The 17415-nt window shown below is 49.0% G+C and overlaps 1 protein-coding gene and 1 long non-coding RNA gene across 5 annotated transcripts in view; both read right to left on the reverse strand.

Moving 5' to 3' along the window:
* Positions 1-4484: 4484 nt before the first annotated feature.
* C10H1orf202 (chromosome 10 C1orf202 homolog) lies at positions 4485-5718 on the reverse strand. The gene has a single exon (XM_084979363.1). It carries the CDS (start codon positions 5168-5170, stop codon positions 4598-4600), a length of 573 nt encoding a protein of 190 aa, XP_084835489.1. The 5' UTR covers positions 5171-5718; the 3' UTR covers positions 4485-4597.
* A 1206-nt stretch (positions 5719-6924) lies between these two features.
* LOC102165845 (uncharacterized) overlaps positions 6925-17415 on the reverse strand; it is a 32198-nt gene continuing 21707 nt past the window's right edge. For 2 of the 4 annotated variants that reach the window (XR_001298090.3, XR_014817520.1), the window contains exons 3-6: positions 15740-15973; positions 14736-14849; positions 8704-9179; positions 8453-8521 (exon numbers count right to left, since the gene is read on the reverse strand). This is a non-coding gene — a long non-coding RNA (uncharacterized LOC102165845). Of the gene's footprint in view, positions 7057-8452; positions 8522-8703; positions 9180-12167; positions 12242-14735; positions 14850-15739; positions 15974-17415 lie in introns of those variants that run through there. The other 2 variants (XR_001298087.3, XR_014817522.1) reach the window with 2 other exon arrangements.

Consider the following 17415-nt stretch of genomic DNA (forward strand, 5'->3'; position numbering starts at 1 on the left):
CAAGTTTGTTTTAAAGACGTCAATAATAGGGAGTTCCCTGGCGGTCTAGTGGTTAGGACTCAGGGCTTTCACCTCTGCGGCCCAGGTTCAATCCCTGGTCTAGAAACTGAGATCCCATGTCAAGCTGCTGCACGCTGCAGCCAAAAAATAAAGTAGGGAGCTCCTGTTGTGGCTCAGTGGTAATGAACCCAACTAGAATCCATGAGGATGCGGGTTCGATCCCTGGTCCTTCTCAGTGGGTTAAGGATCTAGTGTTGCCATGAACTGTGGTGTAGATCACAGACATGACTCAAATCCCTCATGGCTGTAGCTGTGGTGCAGGCCGGCAGCTGTGGCCCTGATTGGATCCCTAGTCTGGGAACTTCCATATGCCGCAGGTGAGGCCCTAAAAAAGACAAAAATAAAAATTAAAAAAAAAAGTCAATAATTTTATCAGTATTTTCTCTTTGGCAAATATTTTTGGCATCTTAAGAAATCCATCTCGGGAGTTCCTGTTGTGGCTCAGTGGGTTGAGAACCCAGCACAGAGTCCATGAGGGGTCAGGTTCAATCCCCGGCCTCAATCAGTGGGTTAAGGATCCGATATTGCTTCAAGCTGCAGCATAGGTCACAGATGTGGCTAGGATCCCGAGCTGCGGTGGCTGTGGTATAGATCACAGCTGTAGCTCTCATTGGACCCCTAGCCTGGGAACTTTCATATGCCACAGGTGCAGCCATAAAAAAAAGAGAGAGAGGGGGAAAAGCCAATAGGGAGGGGAGGGGAGAGGAGAGGAGTAGAGGGAGGAAGGAAGGAAGGAAGGAAGAGAGGAAGGGAGGGAGGAGGGAGGGAGGCTCCATCTTGGAAGCTCCCCGGAGGACGGAAGGTTAGGATTCAGAGCTGTCATTTCTGTGGCCCTGGTCCAGTCCCTGACCTGGGAACTGAGATCCCACATCAAGCTGCTGCCCCGTGTTGGAAGAAGGAGGGGGAGGAGGGGAGAGGGAGGAGGAGGAGGAGAAGAAATCCATCTTTTTCTAAATTGGAAAGATGTTCTCTTTAATTTTCTTCTAAAAATTTTAATGTTTGCTTTTTGCACTCAAGAGTTTAATCCAACAAAACTGAGCTGCTGCGTGTGTGCAAGTTAAGGTTCCAATCTATTTTTTTTTTTTTTTTGTCTTTTCTTTTAAGGGCTGCACACACAGCATATGGAGGTTCCCAGGCTAGGAGTCACATCAGAGCTACAGCTGCCAGCCTATACCACAGCCACAGCAACGCCAGATCCTTAACCCACTGAGTAGAGCCAGGGATCGAACATGCATCCTCATGGATATTAGTCAGATTCCTTTCCTCTGAGCTACAATGGGAACTCCTGGTTCCAATCTATTTTTTTTTTTCCATAATCACTATTTCCCCAACACGAAACACTGAATAGTCTATCCTTGACCCATTATCCTACAAATTCTATTTCCATTACCCAATTCTCCCTGTTTCTCGACTCTCTCAAGTTTCATTGGTCTACTTACTGTCTCCAGACTAAGGATACACTATCTTCATTACTAAGGCTTTATAATACCTCTTAATATGTGATGAAGCAAGCTCTCGATTTCTTCAGGAAGCTTGACTGTTCTTCATCCTTTTCTCTTCCACGTATATTTTGGGATCAGCTTCCCCAGTCATACACACACAAACAAATCCTATTGGAATTGAATTTGAGCCTTTATCCAAGAACATGACCTATCACTGCAGGTGTGCTGATCGCCAGTGTCCTTTAATAAGGTTTTACATTTCCCTCCACAAAGGGTTATCATGTTTTGTTGGCTATATCCCTAGGATCCTTATGGCTTTTTTTCCTTTTAAATGTCTTTTTAGGGCCCACAGCATATGGAGGTTCCCAGGCTAGGAGTCGAATCTGAGCTACAGCTGTTTGCCTACACCACAGCCACAGCAATGCCAGATCCGAGCCACAGCTTCAACCTACACCACAGCTCATGGAAATGCCAGATCCTTAACCCACTGATCAAGGCCAGGGATTGAACCCACAACCTCATGGTTCCTAGCTGGATTCGTTGCCGCTGCACCACGATGGTTCAAACTCCAGAGAATTCAGCAATTTGGTATTTTTCCAATGGTTTGTCTCTTTTTTGGCCTCAGCTTCAACCTTTCCAAGCAAGGAAGCTTCCATTGGGCTGCTCTCTATGGAGTAGTTTTTAATTCAGGCATCTTAGGATCCCTGGTCCAATCAGCAATAAGGCATGATAGCCGGACTGGTCTCCTTAAAAGGATGGAGGCTGGCTATGAGGCATAATGGCTTTTCTCATGAAAATGTATTTCCTTATCACAACCCTATAGAATAATTTAAGCTGTCTGGACAAGGCCAGGATACAGGACTTAGTAAACATACAACATACACCTAACTTCAATTACAAAGAATTCTGTCTTGTGGGGCCCCAGTTCCTGGCCCCAGCTTTCTGGCCTCTGCCTTGCTTTTTTTCTGCTTTACTCAGTTTCCCAGATTCCTGCCACAGGATCCCTCATCACTGCCCTGCCACTGTAATGAACTAAACAGGTGGTGATCCTCCCCCACACACCCCCTTCCCCAGAGATTGACTCTCCAGGTCAAGGGTATGGGGAGACCCCTGAAAAGCCTCAGGAGCTCCCCAGCCGTGTCAGCAAGTGAAGAACTTGGAGACCCACTCTGTTTCTAGCTTTCTAGGTTTTTTTTTTTTTTTTCTAAATTTTTGTTTTATATTGGCGTATAGTTGCTTTATAATGTTGTTTTACAATGTTGAAAAAGAATGGATATGTGTATATGTATAACTGAATCAGATTCTTTTCCCCTATAGGCTGTTACAACATATTGAGTTCCCTGTGCTATACAGTAGGTTGCTGTTGATCATCTGTTTTATATATAGTTGTGTGTAGGTGTTAATCCCAAACTCCCAATTTATCCCTCTCCTCCCCCTTTCCCCTTTGGTAATCATAAGTTTGTTTTCGAAGTCTAAGGGTCTGTTAGCTTGCTAGTTTACTTTTTTTTTTTTTTTTTTTTTTTGGTCTTTTTGGCTTTTTTAGGACTGCACCCGTGGCATATGGAGGTTCCCAGGCTAGGGGTCAAATCAGAGCTGCTGGCTTACGCCACAGCCACAGCCACAGCAACGTGGGATCTGAGCCACATCTGCGACCCATACCACAGCTCACAGTAACTCGAGCAAAGCCAGGGATCGAACCGGTGTCCTCATGGATGCTAGTTGGGTTTGTAACTGCTGAGCCATGACGGTAACTCCTAGCATGCTAGTTTAAAGGGCAGTTTGGGGGGTTCTTGCTGTGGCACAGTAGGTTAAGAATCCAACTGCAGTGGCTCTGGTCCCTGCAGAGGAAAGGGTTCCATCCCTTTCACTGTGCCACAGTGTAACTTCCATATGCTGGGGTGCGGCCATAAAAAAATAAAATATTAGGAGTTCCTGTTGTGGCGCTGCAGAAAAATCTGATTAGTAACCATGGGAGGACTCGGGTTTGATCTCTGGCCTTGATCAGTGGGTCAGGGATCCAGTGTTGCCATGAGCTGTGGTGCAGGTCGCAGACGTGGCTCAGATCTCTCATTGCTGTGGCTGTGGTGTAGGCCAGCAGCTGCAGCTCCGATTCCTAGCCTGGGGGACTTCCATACACCGTGGGAGTGGCCCTAAGAAAAAATAAAACATAAATAAATAAAATATTAAATGACTAAAGAGCAGTTTGGGCTGGTTGGGGTGGGAAGGGAGGGCTGTGGGGTGGATAGTGGTCTGGGAATAGCCCAGGGAGAGACAATTATACCAGTTTAATACATACCTTGACTGCATATAGCTCTTTCAGAATACTTCGGGCACTCTCACTTCTAGTATTTTACTTTCATCCTCACAGGCCTGTAGAGCCAGAGTATCATTAGCAGGTTTTTATTGATGAGGAAGGAGTGAATAAAGACCAAGCCAAGAGCTTCCAGATTCCTCTCCCTTTGCCCTTTAATCTCTAGCACTAGTTTTCAAACCCCTGCAATCCAGCCCCCAGGCCTTAGTTCTAATCCAAGTTTACAGGGCTTCATAAACGTCTATAAACTAAAGATAAAAGCAGAGTTTGCTCTTTTAGGGGAACCTTTCAAGGATCCCTCTTTAAAAGAAAAAAAAAATGTTTTTAAATGTTTTTAAGCCCTAAAGGCATGGCTCCAACGGAAGACCTCTGCCCCTCCCACCTTCTTCCAGAGCTGTGGAGGCAGAGTCGGCCACCACCCCACCCACCCACTCCTGTTCAGCAATAACCAGCCAGGCAGCAACCTCCAGAGAACACGCAGCGGCCTGGCCGAGGGATCTGGGGCCTCTGGCTCTGGTACTGCATCGAGGCCCTGGGCCTTGACAGAAGCAGGCAGTTCACAGCACTAAGGCCTCAGCAGGAGACGCTGGGTCAAAGGCATAACCTCCTCCCGCCCCCTCCCCAAAAAAACCCCAAAAGAATAACCTACAACAACAAAGCGAGTTCTTTCATTCAAATGTAATTGGGCTTATTTTCATTTCTTGTCTTTGCTAAACAAAACCAAACCAAACCACAGTTCTGGGTGCAGGGAGCCGGCCGGGGCAGCGCTCCCGGAGGCCGCGGCCTAATCGCCCGCGTGCGCGCGCTCGAGCGCCAGCAGCGGGATCTCCTCCAGCCTCTCCGACCGCTCCCCGCACCGCAGGTAGCGCCGCCTCCAGGCCGCCAGCCTCTGCAACAGCCTCCGCAGGCCCGCGGGGCCCCAGCGGCCACGCTCCGGGGCCGCCGGGCCGGGCCGAGCGTACCGGGCCTTCTTCCTGCGCGCCCCGCGGGCCGCACTCCGCCGGAAGAGCCGCCTCCAGCACCAGCAGCCCGAGCAGGAGCCGCCGTCACCGGCCCCGCGCCGCCCCGCCGCCTCGGCCTCGGCGCACCGCGGGCCGCCCCGCTTCAGGGGCGCCATCCCCTCCAGCAGCCCCGGCCGCGCGTCCGCCAGGCCGGCCCCGGCCTCTCCCGCCTGCAGGAACCCACGGGCCGGGCGGCTCGGCGGCGGCCTCGGGACGCTAAAGGCCGCTCCAGTCCTTTCTGCCGCCTCCGGGGTGGGAAGAAGGCCGCACGGCCTCCCCTGGTCGGCGTTGCCAAGGAGACCCGAACGCTGAGCCCACAATGCCCGGCGATCTGGGTACCGAGCGCAAAACCCCATCCCCAGCCAGAGAGGGGACACCGGGAGCCAGCGCCCCAAGTAATCTCTCGGTCCACCAGTAGGCCGGACAAGTCCGAGTTCGCTGTTGAGTGGTCTTCCGACAAGGCCTCAAAGAGACGAGAATGGGCCGAGAAGGCTCCTGAGGTCCAGACACGCTTTTACCGTAAAAGGTATCTCCCCAGAAGGTGGCTGCGCAGCCTTCAGACGATGGCGTGGCGCCTTGGATTTCAATCCCAGGCTCGTGTTGCCGCGGAGGCTTCCAGTATTTTCCAGGCTGCTTAACCTCTCGGTGCCTCCGTTTATTCATCTGAAGCATTGCGATAATAATAATCCTCTCTCTCTGAGATTTGTGAGAATTAAATAAGATATATAAAGCATTTAGCATGTAGGAGGCACATAGTAATGCACGGTGAGGCAGTTATAATACACAGTCCTCACAACAGCTCCAATGAAGCAGTTCCCAAGGGAAATAATATTCCCATTTTGCTGATTGGAAAGATAAAATAGATACCATAAGATAGCTCCTAAGTCAAGGAGACAAGATCTGAACCCCAGGAGTTCCCGTTGGGGCTCAGCAGTCTGAAACCCGACTAGTATCCATGAGGACGCAGGTTCCATCCCTGGCCTCGCTCAGTGGGTTAAGGATCCGTCCTTGCTGTGAGCTGTGGTGTAGGTCACAGACTCAGCTGCGATCCCGTGTGGCTGTGGCTGTGGGCCGACAGCTGTAGCTCTGATTCAACCCCTAACCTGGGAACTTCCATATGCCACAGGTGTGGCCCTAAAAAGACAAAAAAAAAAAAAAAAATTGAACCCCAGATTCTTTGAACCCAGGGTAGTAGTGACTCTGCTGCTGAGAGTCATTCAACTCTATGATGTCCCTTCTTCCTGTACTTGATCCTCCAAAATGTCCACAGTCAATAGTTCAGGGTCAGCATTTAGTGTTTGTGTAGCCTCGGGATGAAAAACAAATCACAAACAGAAACCAGAAAAGAAAACAAACAAACAAACAGCATGCCTGAGCACACCCAACATTAAGTGTCCTGTGTGAGCCCCAAGTCATGGCGTGACTGCTCGGGCTCCCCGGTCCCCTTTAAGAACGGCTTTATGTTTTATTTGGTCCTTCCTCCACTCTCCACGGGTGCCTCCTCCTTGTGTTCTGTCTCTGCCTCCCGCCACTGAGCCAAAGAGTCGAACACAAGGTAAGTCCTGACAGATACAAGGCTGATAACAAAACAAGCCCTCATCCAGACAGATTGTTTACATGGATCGGGCAAGGAAGAGCAGCCAAGGATGCCAGCTCCCCACAGCCATGCGCAGGGCAGCAGTGAAACAGAAGGGCCTGGAAGCTCCTGTGGTGACTCAGCAGGTTACAAACCCAGCTACTATCCATGAGGATGCAGGCTCCATCCCTGGCCTCGCTCAGCGTGTTAAAGATCTGGCATTGCTGTGGCTGTGGTGTAGGCCGGCAGCTGCTGCTCTGATTTGACCCCCACATGCCATGGGTGTGACCCTAAAAAACAAATAACTAAATAAGAGCATTAGCTTGGGGGCCATACAGACCTGGTTCAGAATAAGTAGTGTGGCTGGAGTAAGTCATGGGCCCTCTCTGCATCTCCGTGGTCTCATCAGGGCTGCCGTTCCACCTACCTTCCAGCAGTGTCCGGCAGGAGGACAAGAGAAGGGCATGTGGGGACATCACGCAGTGTCCGGACACAAAGCAGCTGCTGGAGGAATGTTCTGGATGTTGCTGTGGAATCCTCTCCATTTCCGCCCCAAACTGCTCCCAGCACCCTTGCATTCTTCTGACGTGAGTCCCAGCAGGGGCCTTCGTTTCTGAGGGCCTAGAGCCAATGGCAAGCTCCACCTCCTGGAGACTTTCTAAGGAGCTGAGGGTGGGCAGAGACGTGGTGTAGAAAACAGGTGGCTTTAGGGAGTTCCCAGTGTGGCTCAGCGTAATGATCCCTGGCCTCCCTCGGTGGGTTAAGGACCTGGCATTTCTATGAGCTGTGGCAAAGGCTGGCAGCTGCAGCTCCTATTCCACCCCAAGCCTGGCAATTTCCACATGCCCCACGTGAGGCCCTAGAAAGAAAGAGAAAAAAGAAAAGAGACGGCTTTAGTTTTTTGATGGTCTGGACAGTGAAAGGTCAGGTAGCTCCTTAGGAGTGAGCCCTGGGCCGAGGGAACCTGGACCACGAGGCCCTTGTCCTCGCTCTGTAGCCTTACGCGTCCCTGACTCAGACACCTGCTGACCAGGCCACCAGGTACAGGTGGAGCGGCCCCAGCCAAGCCCTCAGTTCCACAAGCCCGAGTCAGTGACATCCTCCCGCGGGGGAAAGGTGACACATTTGTAAGCAGAGACATCAAGTGGGAGGGTGAGGCCACCAGGGGGTGACCCCTGCCATTATTCAGTTCCCTGGGCCAGGGCGGGGTGTCTACTGAACAAAACAGAACAGACTTTGCCGCTTCTCTTTGGGGCGGTTGGCCTCGTTCTAGGATACAGACTTAACGAGGGGATCCTTTCAAAACCGCTCTTTATTATAAGAACCAGTGTTTCATCCAGATATTTTGAGAGAAAACTTTGATGAAATAAATGCATCCTGGGGAAGACCTGGTTTCTGTATTCGGACACTGCATTCCGTATTAGGACACCGTTTCTGTATCCAAGGACACTGGACAATTACCCCCTCAAATGTTTGTTTGCCATTAAGTGACTGTGAGGGAACCAGTGTCTCTTCCTTTTACTGTGCTTTGACAGTCTTTTTTTTTTTTTTTTTTTTTTTTTTTGTCTTTTTGTCTTTTCTAGGGCCGCACCCGAGGCATATGGAGGTTCCCAGGTTAGGGGTCCAATTGGAGCTACAGCTGCTGGCCCACACCACAGCCACAGCAACATGGGATCCGAGCTGCACCTGCGACCTACTCCACAGCTGATGGCAACACCGGATCCTTCACCCACTGAGCAAGGCCAGGGATCGAACCCGCAACCTCATGGTTCCTAGTCGGATTCGTTAACCACTGCGCCACGACGGGAACTCCTGTGCTTTGACGGTCTTATGATGAGACGGTCAAGGCTGCTGCAGTGTTAGTGCAACCTGGATGTCAGGGCTTCTCTTGGAAGCCTCCCAAAACCAAGGCCTGTGGACATCCAAGACGTCCTACTGAACAACACGGGAACTATGTCCAAGCTCCTGGGATCGAACACGATGGAGGAGAATATGACAAAAAGAATAGATACGTTCTTTGACTGGGTCATTTTGCTGTATAGCAGAAGTTGGCACAACATCGTAAATCAATGATTTTTTGTTTGTTTTTTTTGTCCCTGGCCGGGGAACTTCATATGCCACAGGAACAGTCCTAAAAAGAAAAAAAAAAATTAATACAGTTTTAAAGGTTACTTTCCATTTATAAGTTATCACAAAACATTGGCTATATTCTCCGTGCTGTACAATCCTTGAGCCTGTCTTACACCCAATAGTTGGTGCCACCCACTCCCCCACCCCTGTGGTACCCCTCCCCACGGGTAACCCCTAGCTTACTCTCCATATCTGTGAGTCTGCTTCACTTTCGTTTTATTCGTGAGTTTGTTGTATGTTTTAGGTTCCACAGGTAAGTGATATCAGATAGGATATCACTTGTCTTTCTCTGACTTCTTTCACTTCGCGTGATGCCCTCCAAGTCCATCCTTGTTGCTGCAAGATGGCGAAATTCCGGTTTTTTTTTTTGTTTGTTTGTTTGTTTTTAATGGCTGAGTAGCATATATACCCTGCGCTTGCTTGCTTCCTTCCTGTGTTGATGGACACTGGAGTTGCTTCCATATCTTGGCAATTGAAAATGTTGTTGCTTTGAACAGTGGGGTGCATGTATCTTTTCGAATTAGTGATTTTGGATATATACCCAGGGGTGGGGCTGCTGGAACGGACGGCAGTCCTAGTTTTCGTTTTTGGAGAAACCTCCATGCAGTTTTCCACGTGGCTGCATCAGTTGACATGGGGGGGGGTTCTTCTTATAGTCACTAGGGCAGAATCGTAAATGGAAACAATACAGCTTATATCCACATATGGGAATGGCAAAAGGAATCCAGAGCAACTTTCCAAGAGAAAGGCAACATTCAGAGGGGACAGTCTGGGACGCTGACACAGCCACACTCCTCCGCCTTCTGCCCTGAGCTCTCCACTCAAAACCACCAAATACAGGAGTTCCCATTGTGGCTCAGCGGGTTAAGAACCTGACTAATATCCACGAGGACACAGTTCGATCCCTGGCCTCACTTAGTGGGTTAAGGATCCAGCGTTGCCGTGGCTGTGGTGTAGGCCGGCAGATGCAGCTCTGATTCGACCCCTCGCCTGCGAACTTCCATGTGCCACCAGTGTGGCCCTAAAAAGCAAAAAAATTAATTAATTAAAAAAAAAATCTTCACCATACAGCCAAGATCCTATCTCTCAGTATCTGTTTCCACAACTAGGAAAAAAATAAAACGTGAAGAACAGCAAAGACGGGAGATCCAGATTTGCTGTGTTCTAAGGAGAGCTGTGAGGCTCTCAGAGACGCCGTTATTATGAAGAAGCAAACTGCACGCTAATTTCAAGCCACCCAGCTCCTCACTGGCCTTTGGCACCAAAGACTTCGCTGCCACTGGCAAGAGGAGGACCCCCGCGGGGGCCCTGCGAGTCTGCCAGAAACCCCTGAGGCAGCTGAGCGCAAAATCCAGGTGGTTCAAATAAACCGGCTGAGCCCTGCATGGCCAAGAGAAGTTGCTTCCTTCCACTCTCTGCTTTGTAGGAAGAGACTTGGCCAAGGGCTGCGTTTATTTTGGCCAATGTTTTATTTGAAGGAAACCCTAAACGTGTGTTTCAGTCATCAATTTCCGTTTTGAACACTCGAGCATCGTCACAGGAAAATATTTGGCTGGGTGGCTGATGTTGTTTCTGAAAAGAAAGGCTGAGGAGTTGGAGTTGTGGCACAGGGGAGATGACTCTGACTAGAATCCATGAGGAGGCGGGTTCGATCCCTGGCCTCGCTCAGGGGGTTAAGGATCCGGTGTTGCCGTGAGCGGTGGTGTAGGTCGCAGACACGGCTCAGATCTGGTGTGGCCGGGGCTGTGGCGTCAGCCAGCAGCGCTGATTCAACCCCTAGCTTGGGAACTTCCATATGCCTCAGATGTGGCCCTAAAAGGACAAAAACAAAAACAAAAAAAGAATCCCTTTCTTTCTTGGAATGCACGCACCCACCTACAGTTCACACGCCCAGATAAGGTGAGCTACCATCCGACAGGGCTGCGATGTGCTCAGCAGCTTCGTAACCGGAGAAACGCAGAGGGATTATCCCAACAGCCAGCAGTCAGCAGACAATGACCAGCCGCTGAAATCACTGCACCTTGCCGACCTTCCGAATTATGTATATTTTAGGTTGTGAATATTATCTTCGGCTCTATCTTCAGCTTTTCGCGCCTCCAAAAGCATTTGTAAGAACAGAGAAAATCTCTGTGACAGAATCTATGCACTGGGAACGGCTCACCGGGTGTTTCTGAGGCAGAAACACTACCGTGTCTCAAGTTGCACTTTTTTTTTTTTGTAATACCAGTAAGATTTTTTTTTAATTTTTACTTCCTCATAGTAGACTACTTAACACTTTGTCATTGGAACATTCCTCAAGGTCTGTAAATGAAATCATTCACACTTAGTCTTTTTCAGGCATGAAATTGTCAAGTCTGAAGAAAAAGGATTTGGTTTTCTTTGACATCCAAGGGTTTTTTAATTTTTAAAATTTTTTTTAAATTTTTTTTTTTTTTGCATTATACCCGGTGAACACTGTTCTGTCAGTTTTCTACTGTACAGTGAGGTGACCCAGTCACACATATGTACATTCCTTTTTTCTCACATTATCCTCCATCCTGCTCCATCCTAAGTGACTAGATATAATTCCCAGGGCTATACAGCAGGATCTCATGGCTTATCCATTCCAAAGGGACATCCAAATTTTAAAACTGCAGCCAGAACGGTGTTCACGGCAGAGTACCAAGTTGGTGGCTTTGATTTGATTTGATTTGATGATTTTTGGCTCTTTAGGGCCTCGCCCCAGGTGTATGGAAGTTCCCAGGCTAGGGGTTGAATCAGAGCTGCAGCTGCCGATGTACACCACAGCCACAGCAATGCCAGATCCAAGAGAAGTCTGCAACATAACCACAGCTCACGGCAATGCCAGATCCCCGACCCACTGAGCAAGGCCAGGAATTGAACCCACATCCTCATGGATACTCGTCAGTTTTGTTTCCACTACGCCACAACGGAAGCTCCGGCTTAGGTTTTATAAGGAAAGCATCCTGTTAGGATCTCCACACAGTGGTGACAGGGTCTAGGTCACCAGCGGACAAGCCATCCAGAGGCTCCCTAAACCCACATGGCCCTGGCTGAATGCATCACCTCGCCATCCGTCTGCGGAGTCAAGATGCAGGGAAATGAAACCTGCAACTGGGAGTTAACTGAAGAACAGAAGCGGGGGTCCTATGGGATATTTGGGGCTGAAAACCATGGCTCTCCCATCACAGTGGATGCTTCCGGAGGCCGGAGCTGCTACCCCAGGCCCTGCAGGTTCCCACAAGCACTGGTCGAGGCTAAGGGCTTTATGCTGCATTCGGAGGATGAACCTCCTTGGAGGTTGTGAAGAGAGTCACAGAAGCACAGGCGAGAACACAAACTGAGTTTCTCCAAGCTGCCAGGCAGCAGCTGTCACCGTCATTTCTAACCCCTGGGCCACTCTCTTGGGTCTCATTAGGGAAGCCTGGACCCTGATTGTTACTGAAAGTGGGGTCCGGCTGCTGGATGCTCTAAAGCCAAACAAGAGCAAGGTTGGTGGAAAGGAAAGTTGGCTTTATTTCGGATGCCAGCCATGGTGGGGAGGGTACGGGGTGGGGGGTTGGGGAGATGAGGGGGTGGGGGATGGGAGAGGACCTACTCCAAGTGATAATCAGTGGGCAAGACCTTTTATGGGCAAATCTTCCTACCTGCAGGAACAGTACAGTCAGCTCTTTTTTTTTTTTTTTTTGTCTGGGAATTTCCATATGCAGCGGGTATGGCCCTAAAAAGACATGGGGTCGAATCAGCGCTGTAGCCACCTGCCTAGCCACAGCCACGAGGGATCCAGGCCGCATCTTCGACCTACACCACAGCTCATGGCAACGCCAGATCCTTAATGCACCGGGTGAGGCCAGGGATCGAACCTGTGTCCTCACGGATACTAGTCAGATTCGTTTCCGCTGAGCCACGTCGGCACCTCCAATACATTCCGCTCTGACAGTCATCTTGAAATTGGTCACGGGTGGCCTGACCACTGTCACTTTGACTGTTTTAAGAGAAGCTCATCTTCGGCTCCAGGGTCCCTTTGTTCCCATTTCTTTGAGGCCAGTCCTCAGAATCATGGCACCTGACATCAGGGCTACAGTCTGGTCATCATGTCATTAACCTCCTGCGCCTGGGGGTGGGAGGGGGGGTCCAGTATCTCCAAACAGCTCACAGGACAGGGCTCAGAAGATGATCTTTTGCCCTTGAGAAGGAACTAAAAGTCCTTGGCTTTGCTTAATGACTAAACTATTATTATTTGGTCTCATTTGACTGTTTGCCTTTGCTTCCACCTTTTCTCAGTTCTGTAATTAATCTTATTCTTTGACTGGAGTTCCCACTGTGGCGCAGCGGAAAGGAATCGACTAGGAGCCATGAGGGTGCGGGTTTAATCCCTGGCCTTGCTCAGCGAGTTAAGGATCCGGCGTTGCGGATCCAAGCTGCACCTGCAACCTACACCACAGCTCTCAGCGATGCCGGATCCTTAACTCACCCAGCGAGGCCGAGGATGGATCCTGCATCCTCATGGAGAATATGTCAGGTTCTAAAGCCACTAAGCCACAGTGGGAAGAGTAAGAATCCCATGGGAAGCATGAAAGTCCTTTGTTAAGTGTAACAAAATGTGAGATATTATTATGAATTCATGAGGAAACGGAGGCTCATTGTAATACCTTAGCACCCGGAACCTGTTCCTGTCCACTGGAAGGACTTAATGAATATTTAGAACAAAGAGGATTATTTTGATCATTTCAAAGCATGCTGATCCCCACCTGCACAGGTAGCAGACCAGGGGCCGAAAGAGAACACAAGTCAGGAAGTGTGGGGGGATGGGGGGTGTGCCCTCTGACCTCTGCTGGGGGATAGAGATCGCCAGGGGTGGTCTTCGGAGGTACATGGAAGCAAGGAGACCACGTGTTAACCTGCTATAGGCATGGATGCTTTCTTTCCTTTAAAAAAAAAAAAAAGAGCCAGGAGTTCCCATTGTGGCTCAGTGGTAATGAACCTAACCAGTAACCATGAGGATGTGGGTTCGATCCTGGGCCTTGATCACTGGGTTAAAGGATCTGGTGTTGCCATGAGCTGTAGCATAGGTTGCAGATGAGGCTCAGAACTGGCATTGCTGTGGCTGGGGTGTAGGCCAGCAGCTGCAGCTACGATTCGATTCCTAACCTGGGAGTTTCCATATGCCATGGGTGCAACCCTAAAAAAAAAAAAAAAAAAAAAAAAAAAAAACCCTACAAAAGTAACAATCTAATCAGCCTTTAGTTTCCAGGCAACCATGTTCTATTGTGTCCCATGTTTTGGCAGTTCCTTTGATGCATGAATCATATTTATGGTGAACTGCAGCAACATCATGCAAAGGAACACAGCTTAGACCCAAATTGAGAATTTAGTGGCATTTCTTAACCTCTTCTGTGCCCCAGACCCATTTGGCCGTCTGATGGCGTCTCTGGGCCTCTTTTAAGAGTAGTGTTTCTAGGGAGTTCCCCAGTGGCCTAGCAGTCAAGGATCCGGTGTTGTCACTTCTGTGGTGGCATGGGTTTGACCCCTGGCCCAGGAATTTCCACATGCCGAGGGCAAGCCAAAAAATAAAAAAATAAATTAAAAAGAATGTTTCTAGATTCATTGAAGAAAAATACACAGGATTATAAAGGGGAAAAAAATCTAGTGTTTTTTAAAATTTGTGGTCATCTATTTGCTAATCCTTATTAGCATATTTTATAGCAAGATCAAGCAGCAGAACTAAGAAAACCATCAATGTTGTTTTTTGTGGGGTTTTTTTGGTTTGTTTCTTGTTTTTTAGGGCTTCCCTCATGGCATATAGAGGTTCCCAGGCTAGGGGTGAAATCTCAGCTTCAGCTGCCGGCCTACACCACAGCCACAGCAACGCAGGATCCCAGCCGCGTCTGCCACCTATACCACAGCTCACGGCAATGCCGGATCCTTAGCCCACTGCGCGAGGCCAGGGATTGAACCAGGTCCCCATGGAGGCTAGTTGGGTCCGTTTCCATATGCTCACACACACCCACACACGCACACACATGCACACACATACTCTCACATGCTCGTGTGCTCTTGCCATACTCATTTCTTTGTGTGTGCTGTGTCACACTCTGAACCATTCTCCTCCCACCACTGGGCCAAACCAGATCCCGCTCCTTCCCCAAGACCCACACCCCTTTCCCCGCTGAGTCCCCACCTAGCCCGTCTCTCAGGCCCCCTGCATGAGTCACCTCACAGCCTGGCATGGAGGTGTTTCCTGCCCGCATCATGTGTGTTGTCTGTTGGGACTCTCAGTGCCTTGAAGACAGGAATTCTCACACGTCTTCCCTGGGCGAATCCTAAGGCTGGGGATACAGGAAACTCACGTCATCGGTCAGGTTACAACGAGGAGGGGAAATGCCTGGCTTCCCTCAACCTCTTGGGGAAAGTGCTGCACGTGTTTGGGAGAAAGACCCTGACAAGCTCCTTGGGGCTAAACGTGAGGCCTCCCAGGACAGTTCTCAAGCAACACGAGATGTCTGTTAAATTACGAGCCATAAGCTCGGAACAGTAATTCATGGAGCTTCTGAGAAAGAAGGGGAGCTAAGCAGGGATGGGGAACAAGACAGAGACGCTGCACGTTGTGTGATAATGAGCCGCCCTGCTCCAAAACCTCAGTGACATTCTATGAAAACCCAGAACATTGGTGGCCCGTGTGGCTTTCTGATGGAAGCCAGTGAAGAGGTCCAGTTATATAGTGACGATAATGTGACATAATATGATGGGACGTATAATGGGCAGGGAGGCCTTGGCCTTGGACCAATGGACCAGTGTGGACAGACATGCTCACGAGGGCACCCTGGTCCTAGCTGTGCCTTCCCCCTCCACCCCCACCCCCAGCTCCATCCCCTATTGTCTGTCAAGGATGCATTCATGTGAAAGCCAAGTTAGACTCTGTGTGTAGGATGCTAGTCACAAGTCTTTATTGGTTAAAACTCACCTTCACGGGAGTTCCCATTGTGGCTCAGGAAGTTAAGAAGCTGACTAGTATCCATGAGGATGAGGGTTCAATTCCTGGCCTCGCTCAGTGGGTTAAGGATCCTGCATTGCCATGAGTTGCAGCTTGGATCCTGTGTTGCTATGGCTGCAGCAAAGGCTGGGAGCTGCAGCTCTGGTTCAACCTCTAGCCTGGGAACCTCCGGATGCCGTGAGTGCAGCCCTAAAAAGACAAAACACAAACAAAATAAAAACTCACCTTGAACTTGCGGCTTTGAGTTGGGTCTGGCTTTTCATTCTCCAGAAGACCAAGCGGATCACCCATGCGGTGAGGATACCACTGCCGAGCGGCTCAGATCCAGGGTTTCAGCCCTGTGCATTCAGAGTCTAGATGGAATTTCACACTTACTGCTTCTACCATGTGTAACTACCCTCATTTCAGGAGGCGTGACGTCTCCGGAGACTGAGAATAGGATGTACCATCCTCTGGAAACTTCCATTTCACCAAAATTACAATCCAAGCAAAAACACAAGAGGAAAGATAAACAATTCATTGATAAGAAACAGCAGATGCCAGACAAGCATCCCACACACTCAGCCCAAGTTTGTTCATTAACAAGGACTTTTTCAATACCTTTAAGTACAACTATTGCAAAAGCATGCAGGGTAAGTATCAGTCAGGGTCCTTTAGAGAAACAGAACCCATTAACTATAGAGTCAAGTTCCATTGAGGCTCCATGGTAACAAACCTGACTAGTATCCATGAGGACGTGGGTTCAATCCCTGGCCTCACTCAGGGGGTTAAGGATCTGGCGTTGCCCTGACCTGTGGTGTAGGTCAAAGACGTGGCTCAGATTCTACACTGCTGTGGCTGTGGTGTAGGCCGGCAGCTGCAGCTCTGATTCGACCCCTACCAGAGGCTCCGGCAGCCAGGGAGTGTACTTTCCCCGAAGGAGATGGACAGCGTTGGCAAATGCACACGGAGACAGCCTCTTTGTCCCTCCTTTCAGGGCGCTGGACTGCTCAAATTTTATTGGCATAAGTGGTTGATTATATAGACAATTTCTAACTACAGATTACATCATAGTGTTAAAAGTACATTGGTCAGCTTTTAGATTTTGTTTTTCAATCACATGGTACAGCAGCAGTACGTCATGTTCTAAAATCTTTAGTTTAACTAAATTTAGTGAGTACAATTCAAGGACAAACAGGCACAGCATCTCATGAGGGAAAGAGGAGACCCAGCACAAACCATCTCATGGCCAGCCAGTTCCCACAAGCCGAAGAAGTTACAGACACAAAAAATCTTGTCTTCAGACTAGTGTCTATCTTCAAAGTATTCTTGGCAGAGAGACCGTGTGAGAAAATACAAATCAACTTGGCCAGCTACCGCTAAAAGTTTCTAAAATCAAGGCCAAAACTCACAGCTGGGTTTCTTTGGATCATGAATAATATGTGTCTAACTTCTATAAACTTTATTAAAATCCTAATTCTAAAGTTTACTGTGTAACTGATTAGTAGATAAACACTATGTTTTTAATTAAGTTGGATTTAAATAGGGGAAAGTCCTTCAGGATGAAATTCTTATTATATTATGGTTGTACTTTTGTTAAATCACAAATCACCACAGGAAAATAAGAATGGAAAATAAGAATAATAAGTAAACAATCAGGAAAGACTGAGGAAAACTGAATAACAAATAAAACAACAGGAAAGACTAGGTCACCCGAGAAACAATCCACGTTCTCTGGCGCAAACATGGAAATGGTTTTCCCAGGAAAGCCCCAATTCTTCCCCATCAGCATCAACACAAGAGCCGTGTAACCCGAGGCCTGCCCTCGAATTGCACCGTACAGGCAGGTGTCAGCCTGCCCTCGGTTTTTCACTGTACAGACAGGCTTCTATCCTGACCAGAAGCCCACCTTCGGCTTGTAC

This window comes from Sus scrofa, chromosome 10, assembly GCF_054392235.1.
Source record: "Sus scrofa isolate SSC_HxYL_T2T_F1_AM1 chromosome 10, Sscrofa_HxYL_maternal_Yorkshire_Landrace_v2.0, whole genome shotgun sequence".
In the NCBI taxonomy this organism is placed as follows: domain Eukaryota; kingdom Metazoa; phylum Chordata; class Mammalia; order Artiodactyla; family Suidae; genus Sus; species Sus scrofa.

What these genes read in the sequence shown, in the direction of transcription:
- C10H1orf202 (XM_084979363.1), bottom strand. Translation starts at nt 5,170, where the DNA reads ATGGGGTTTTGCGCTCGGTACCCAGATCGCCGGGCATTGTGGGCTCAG.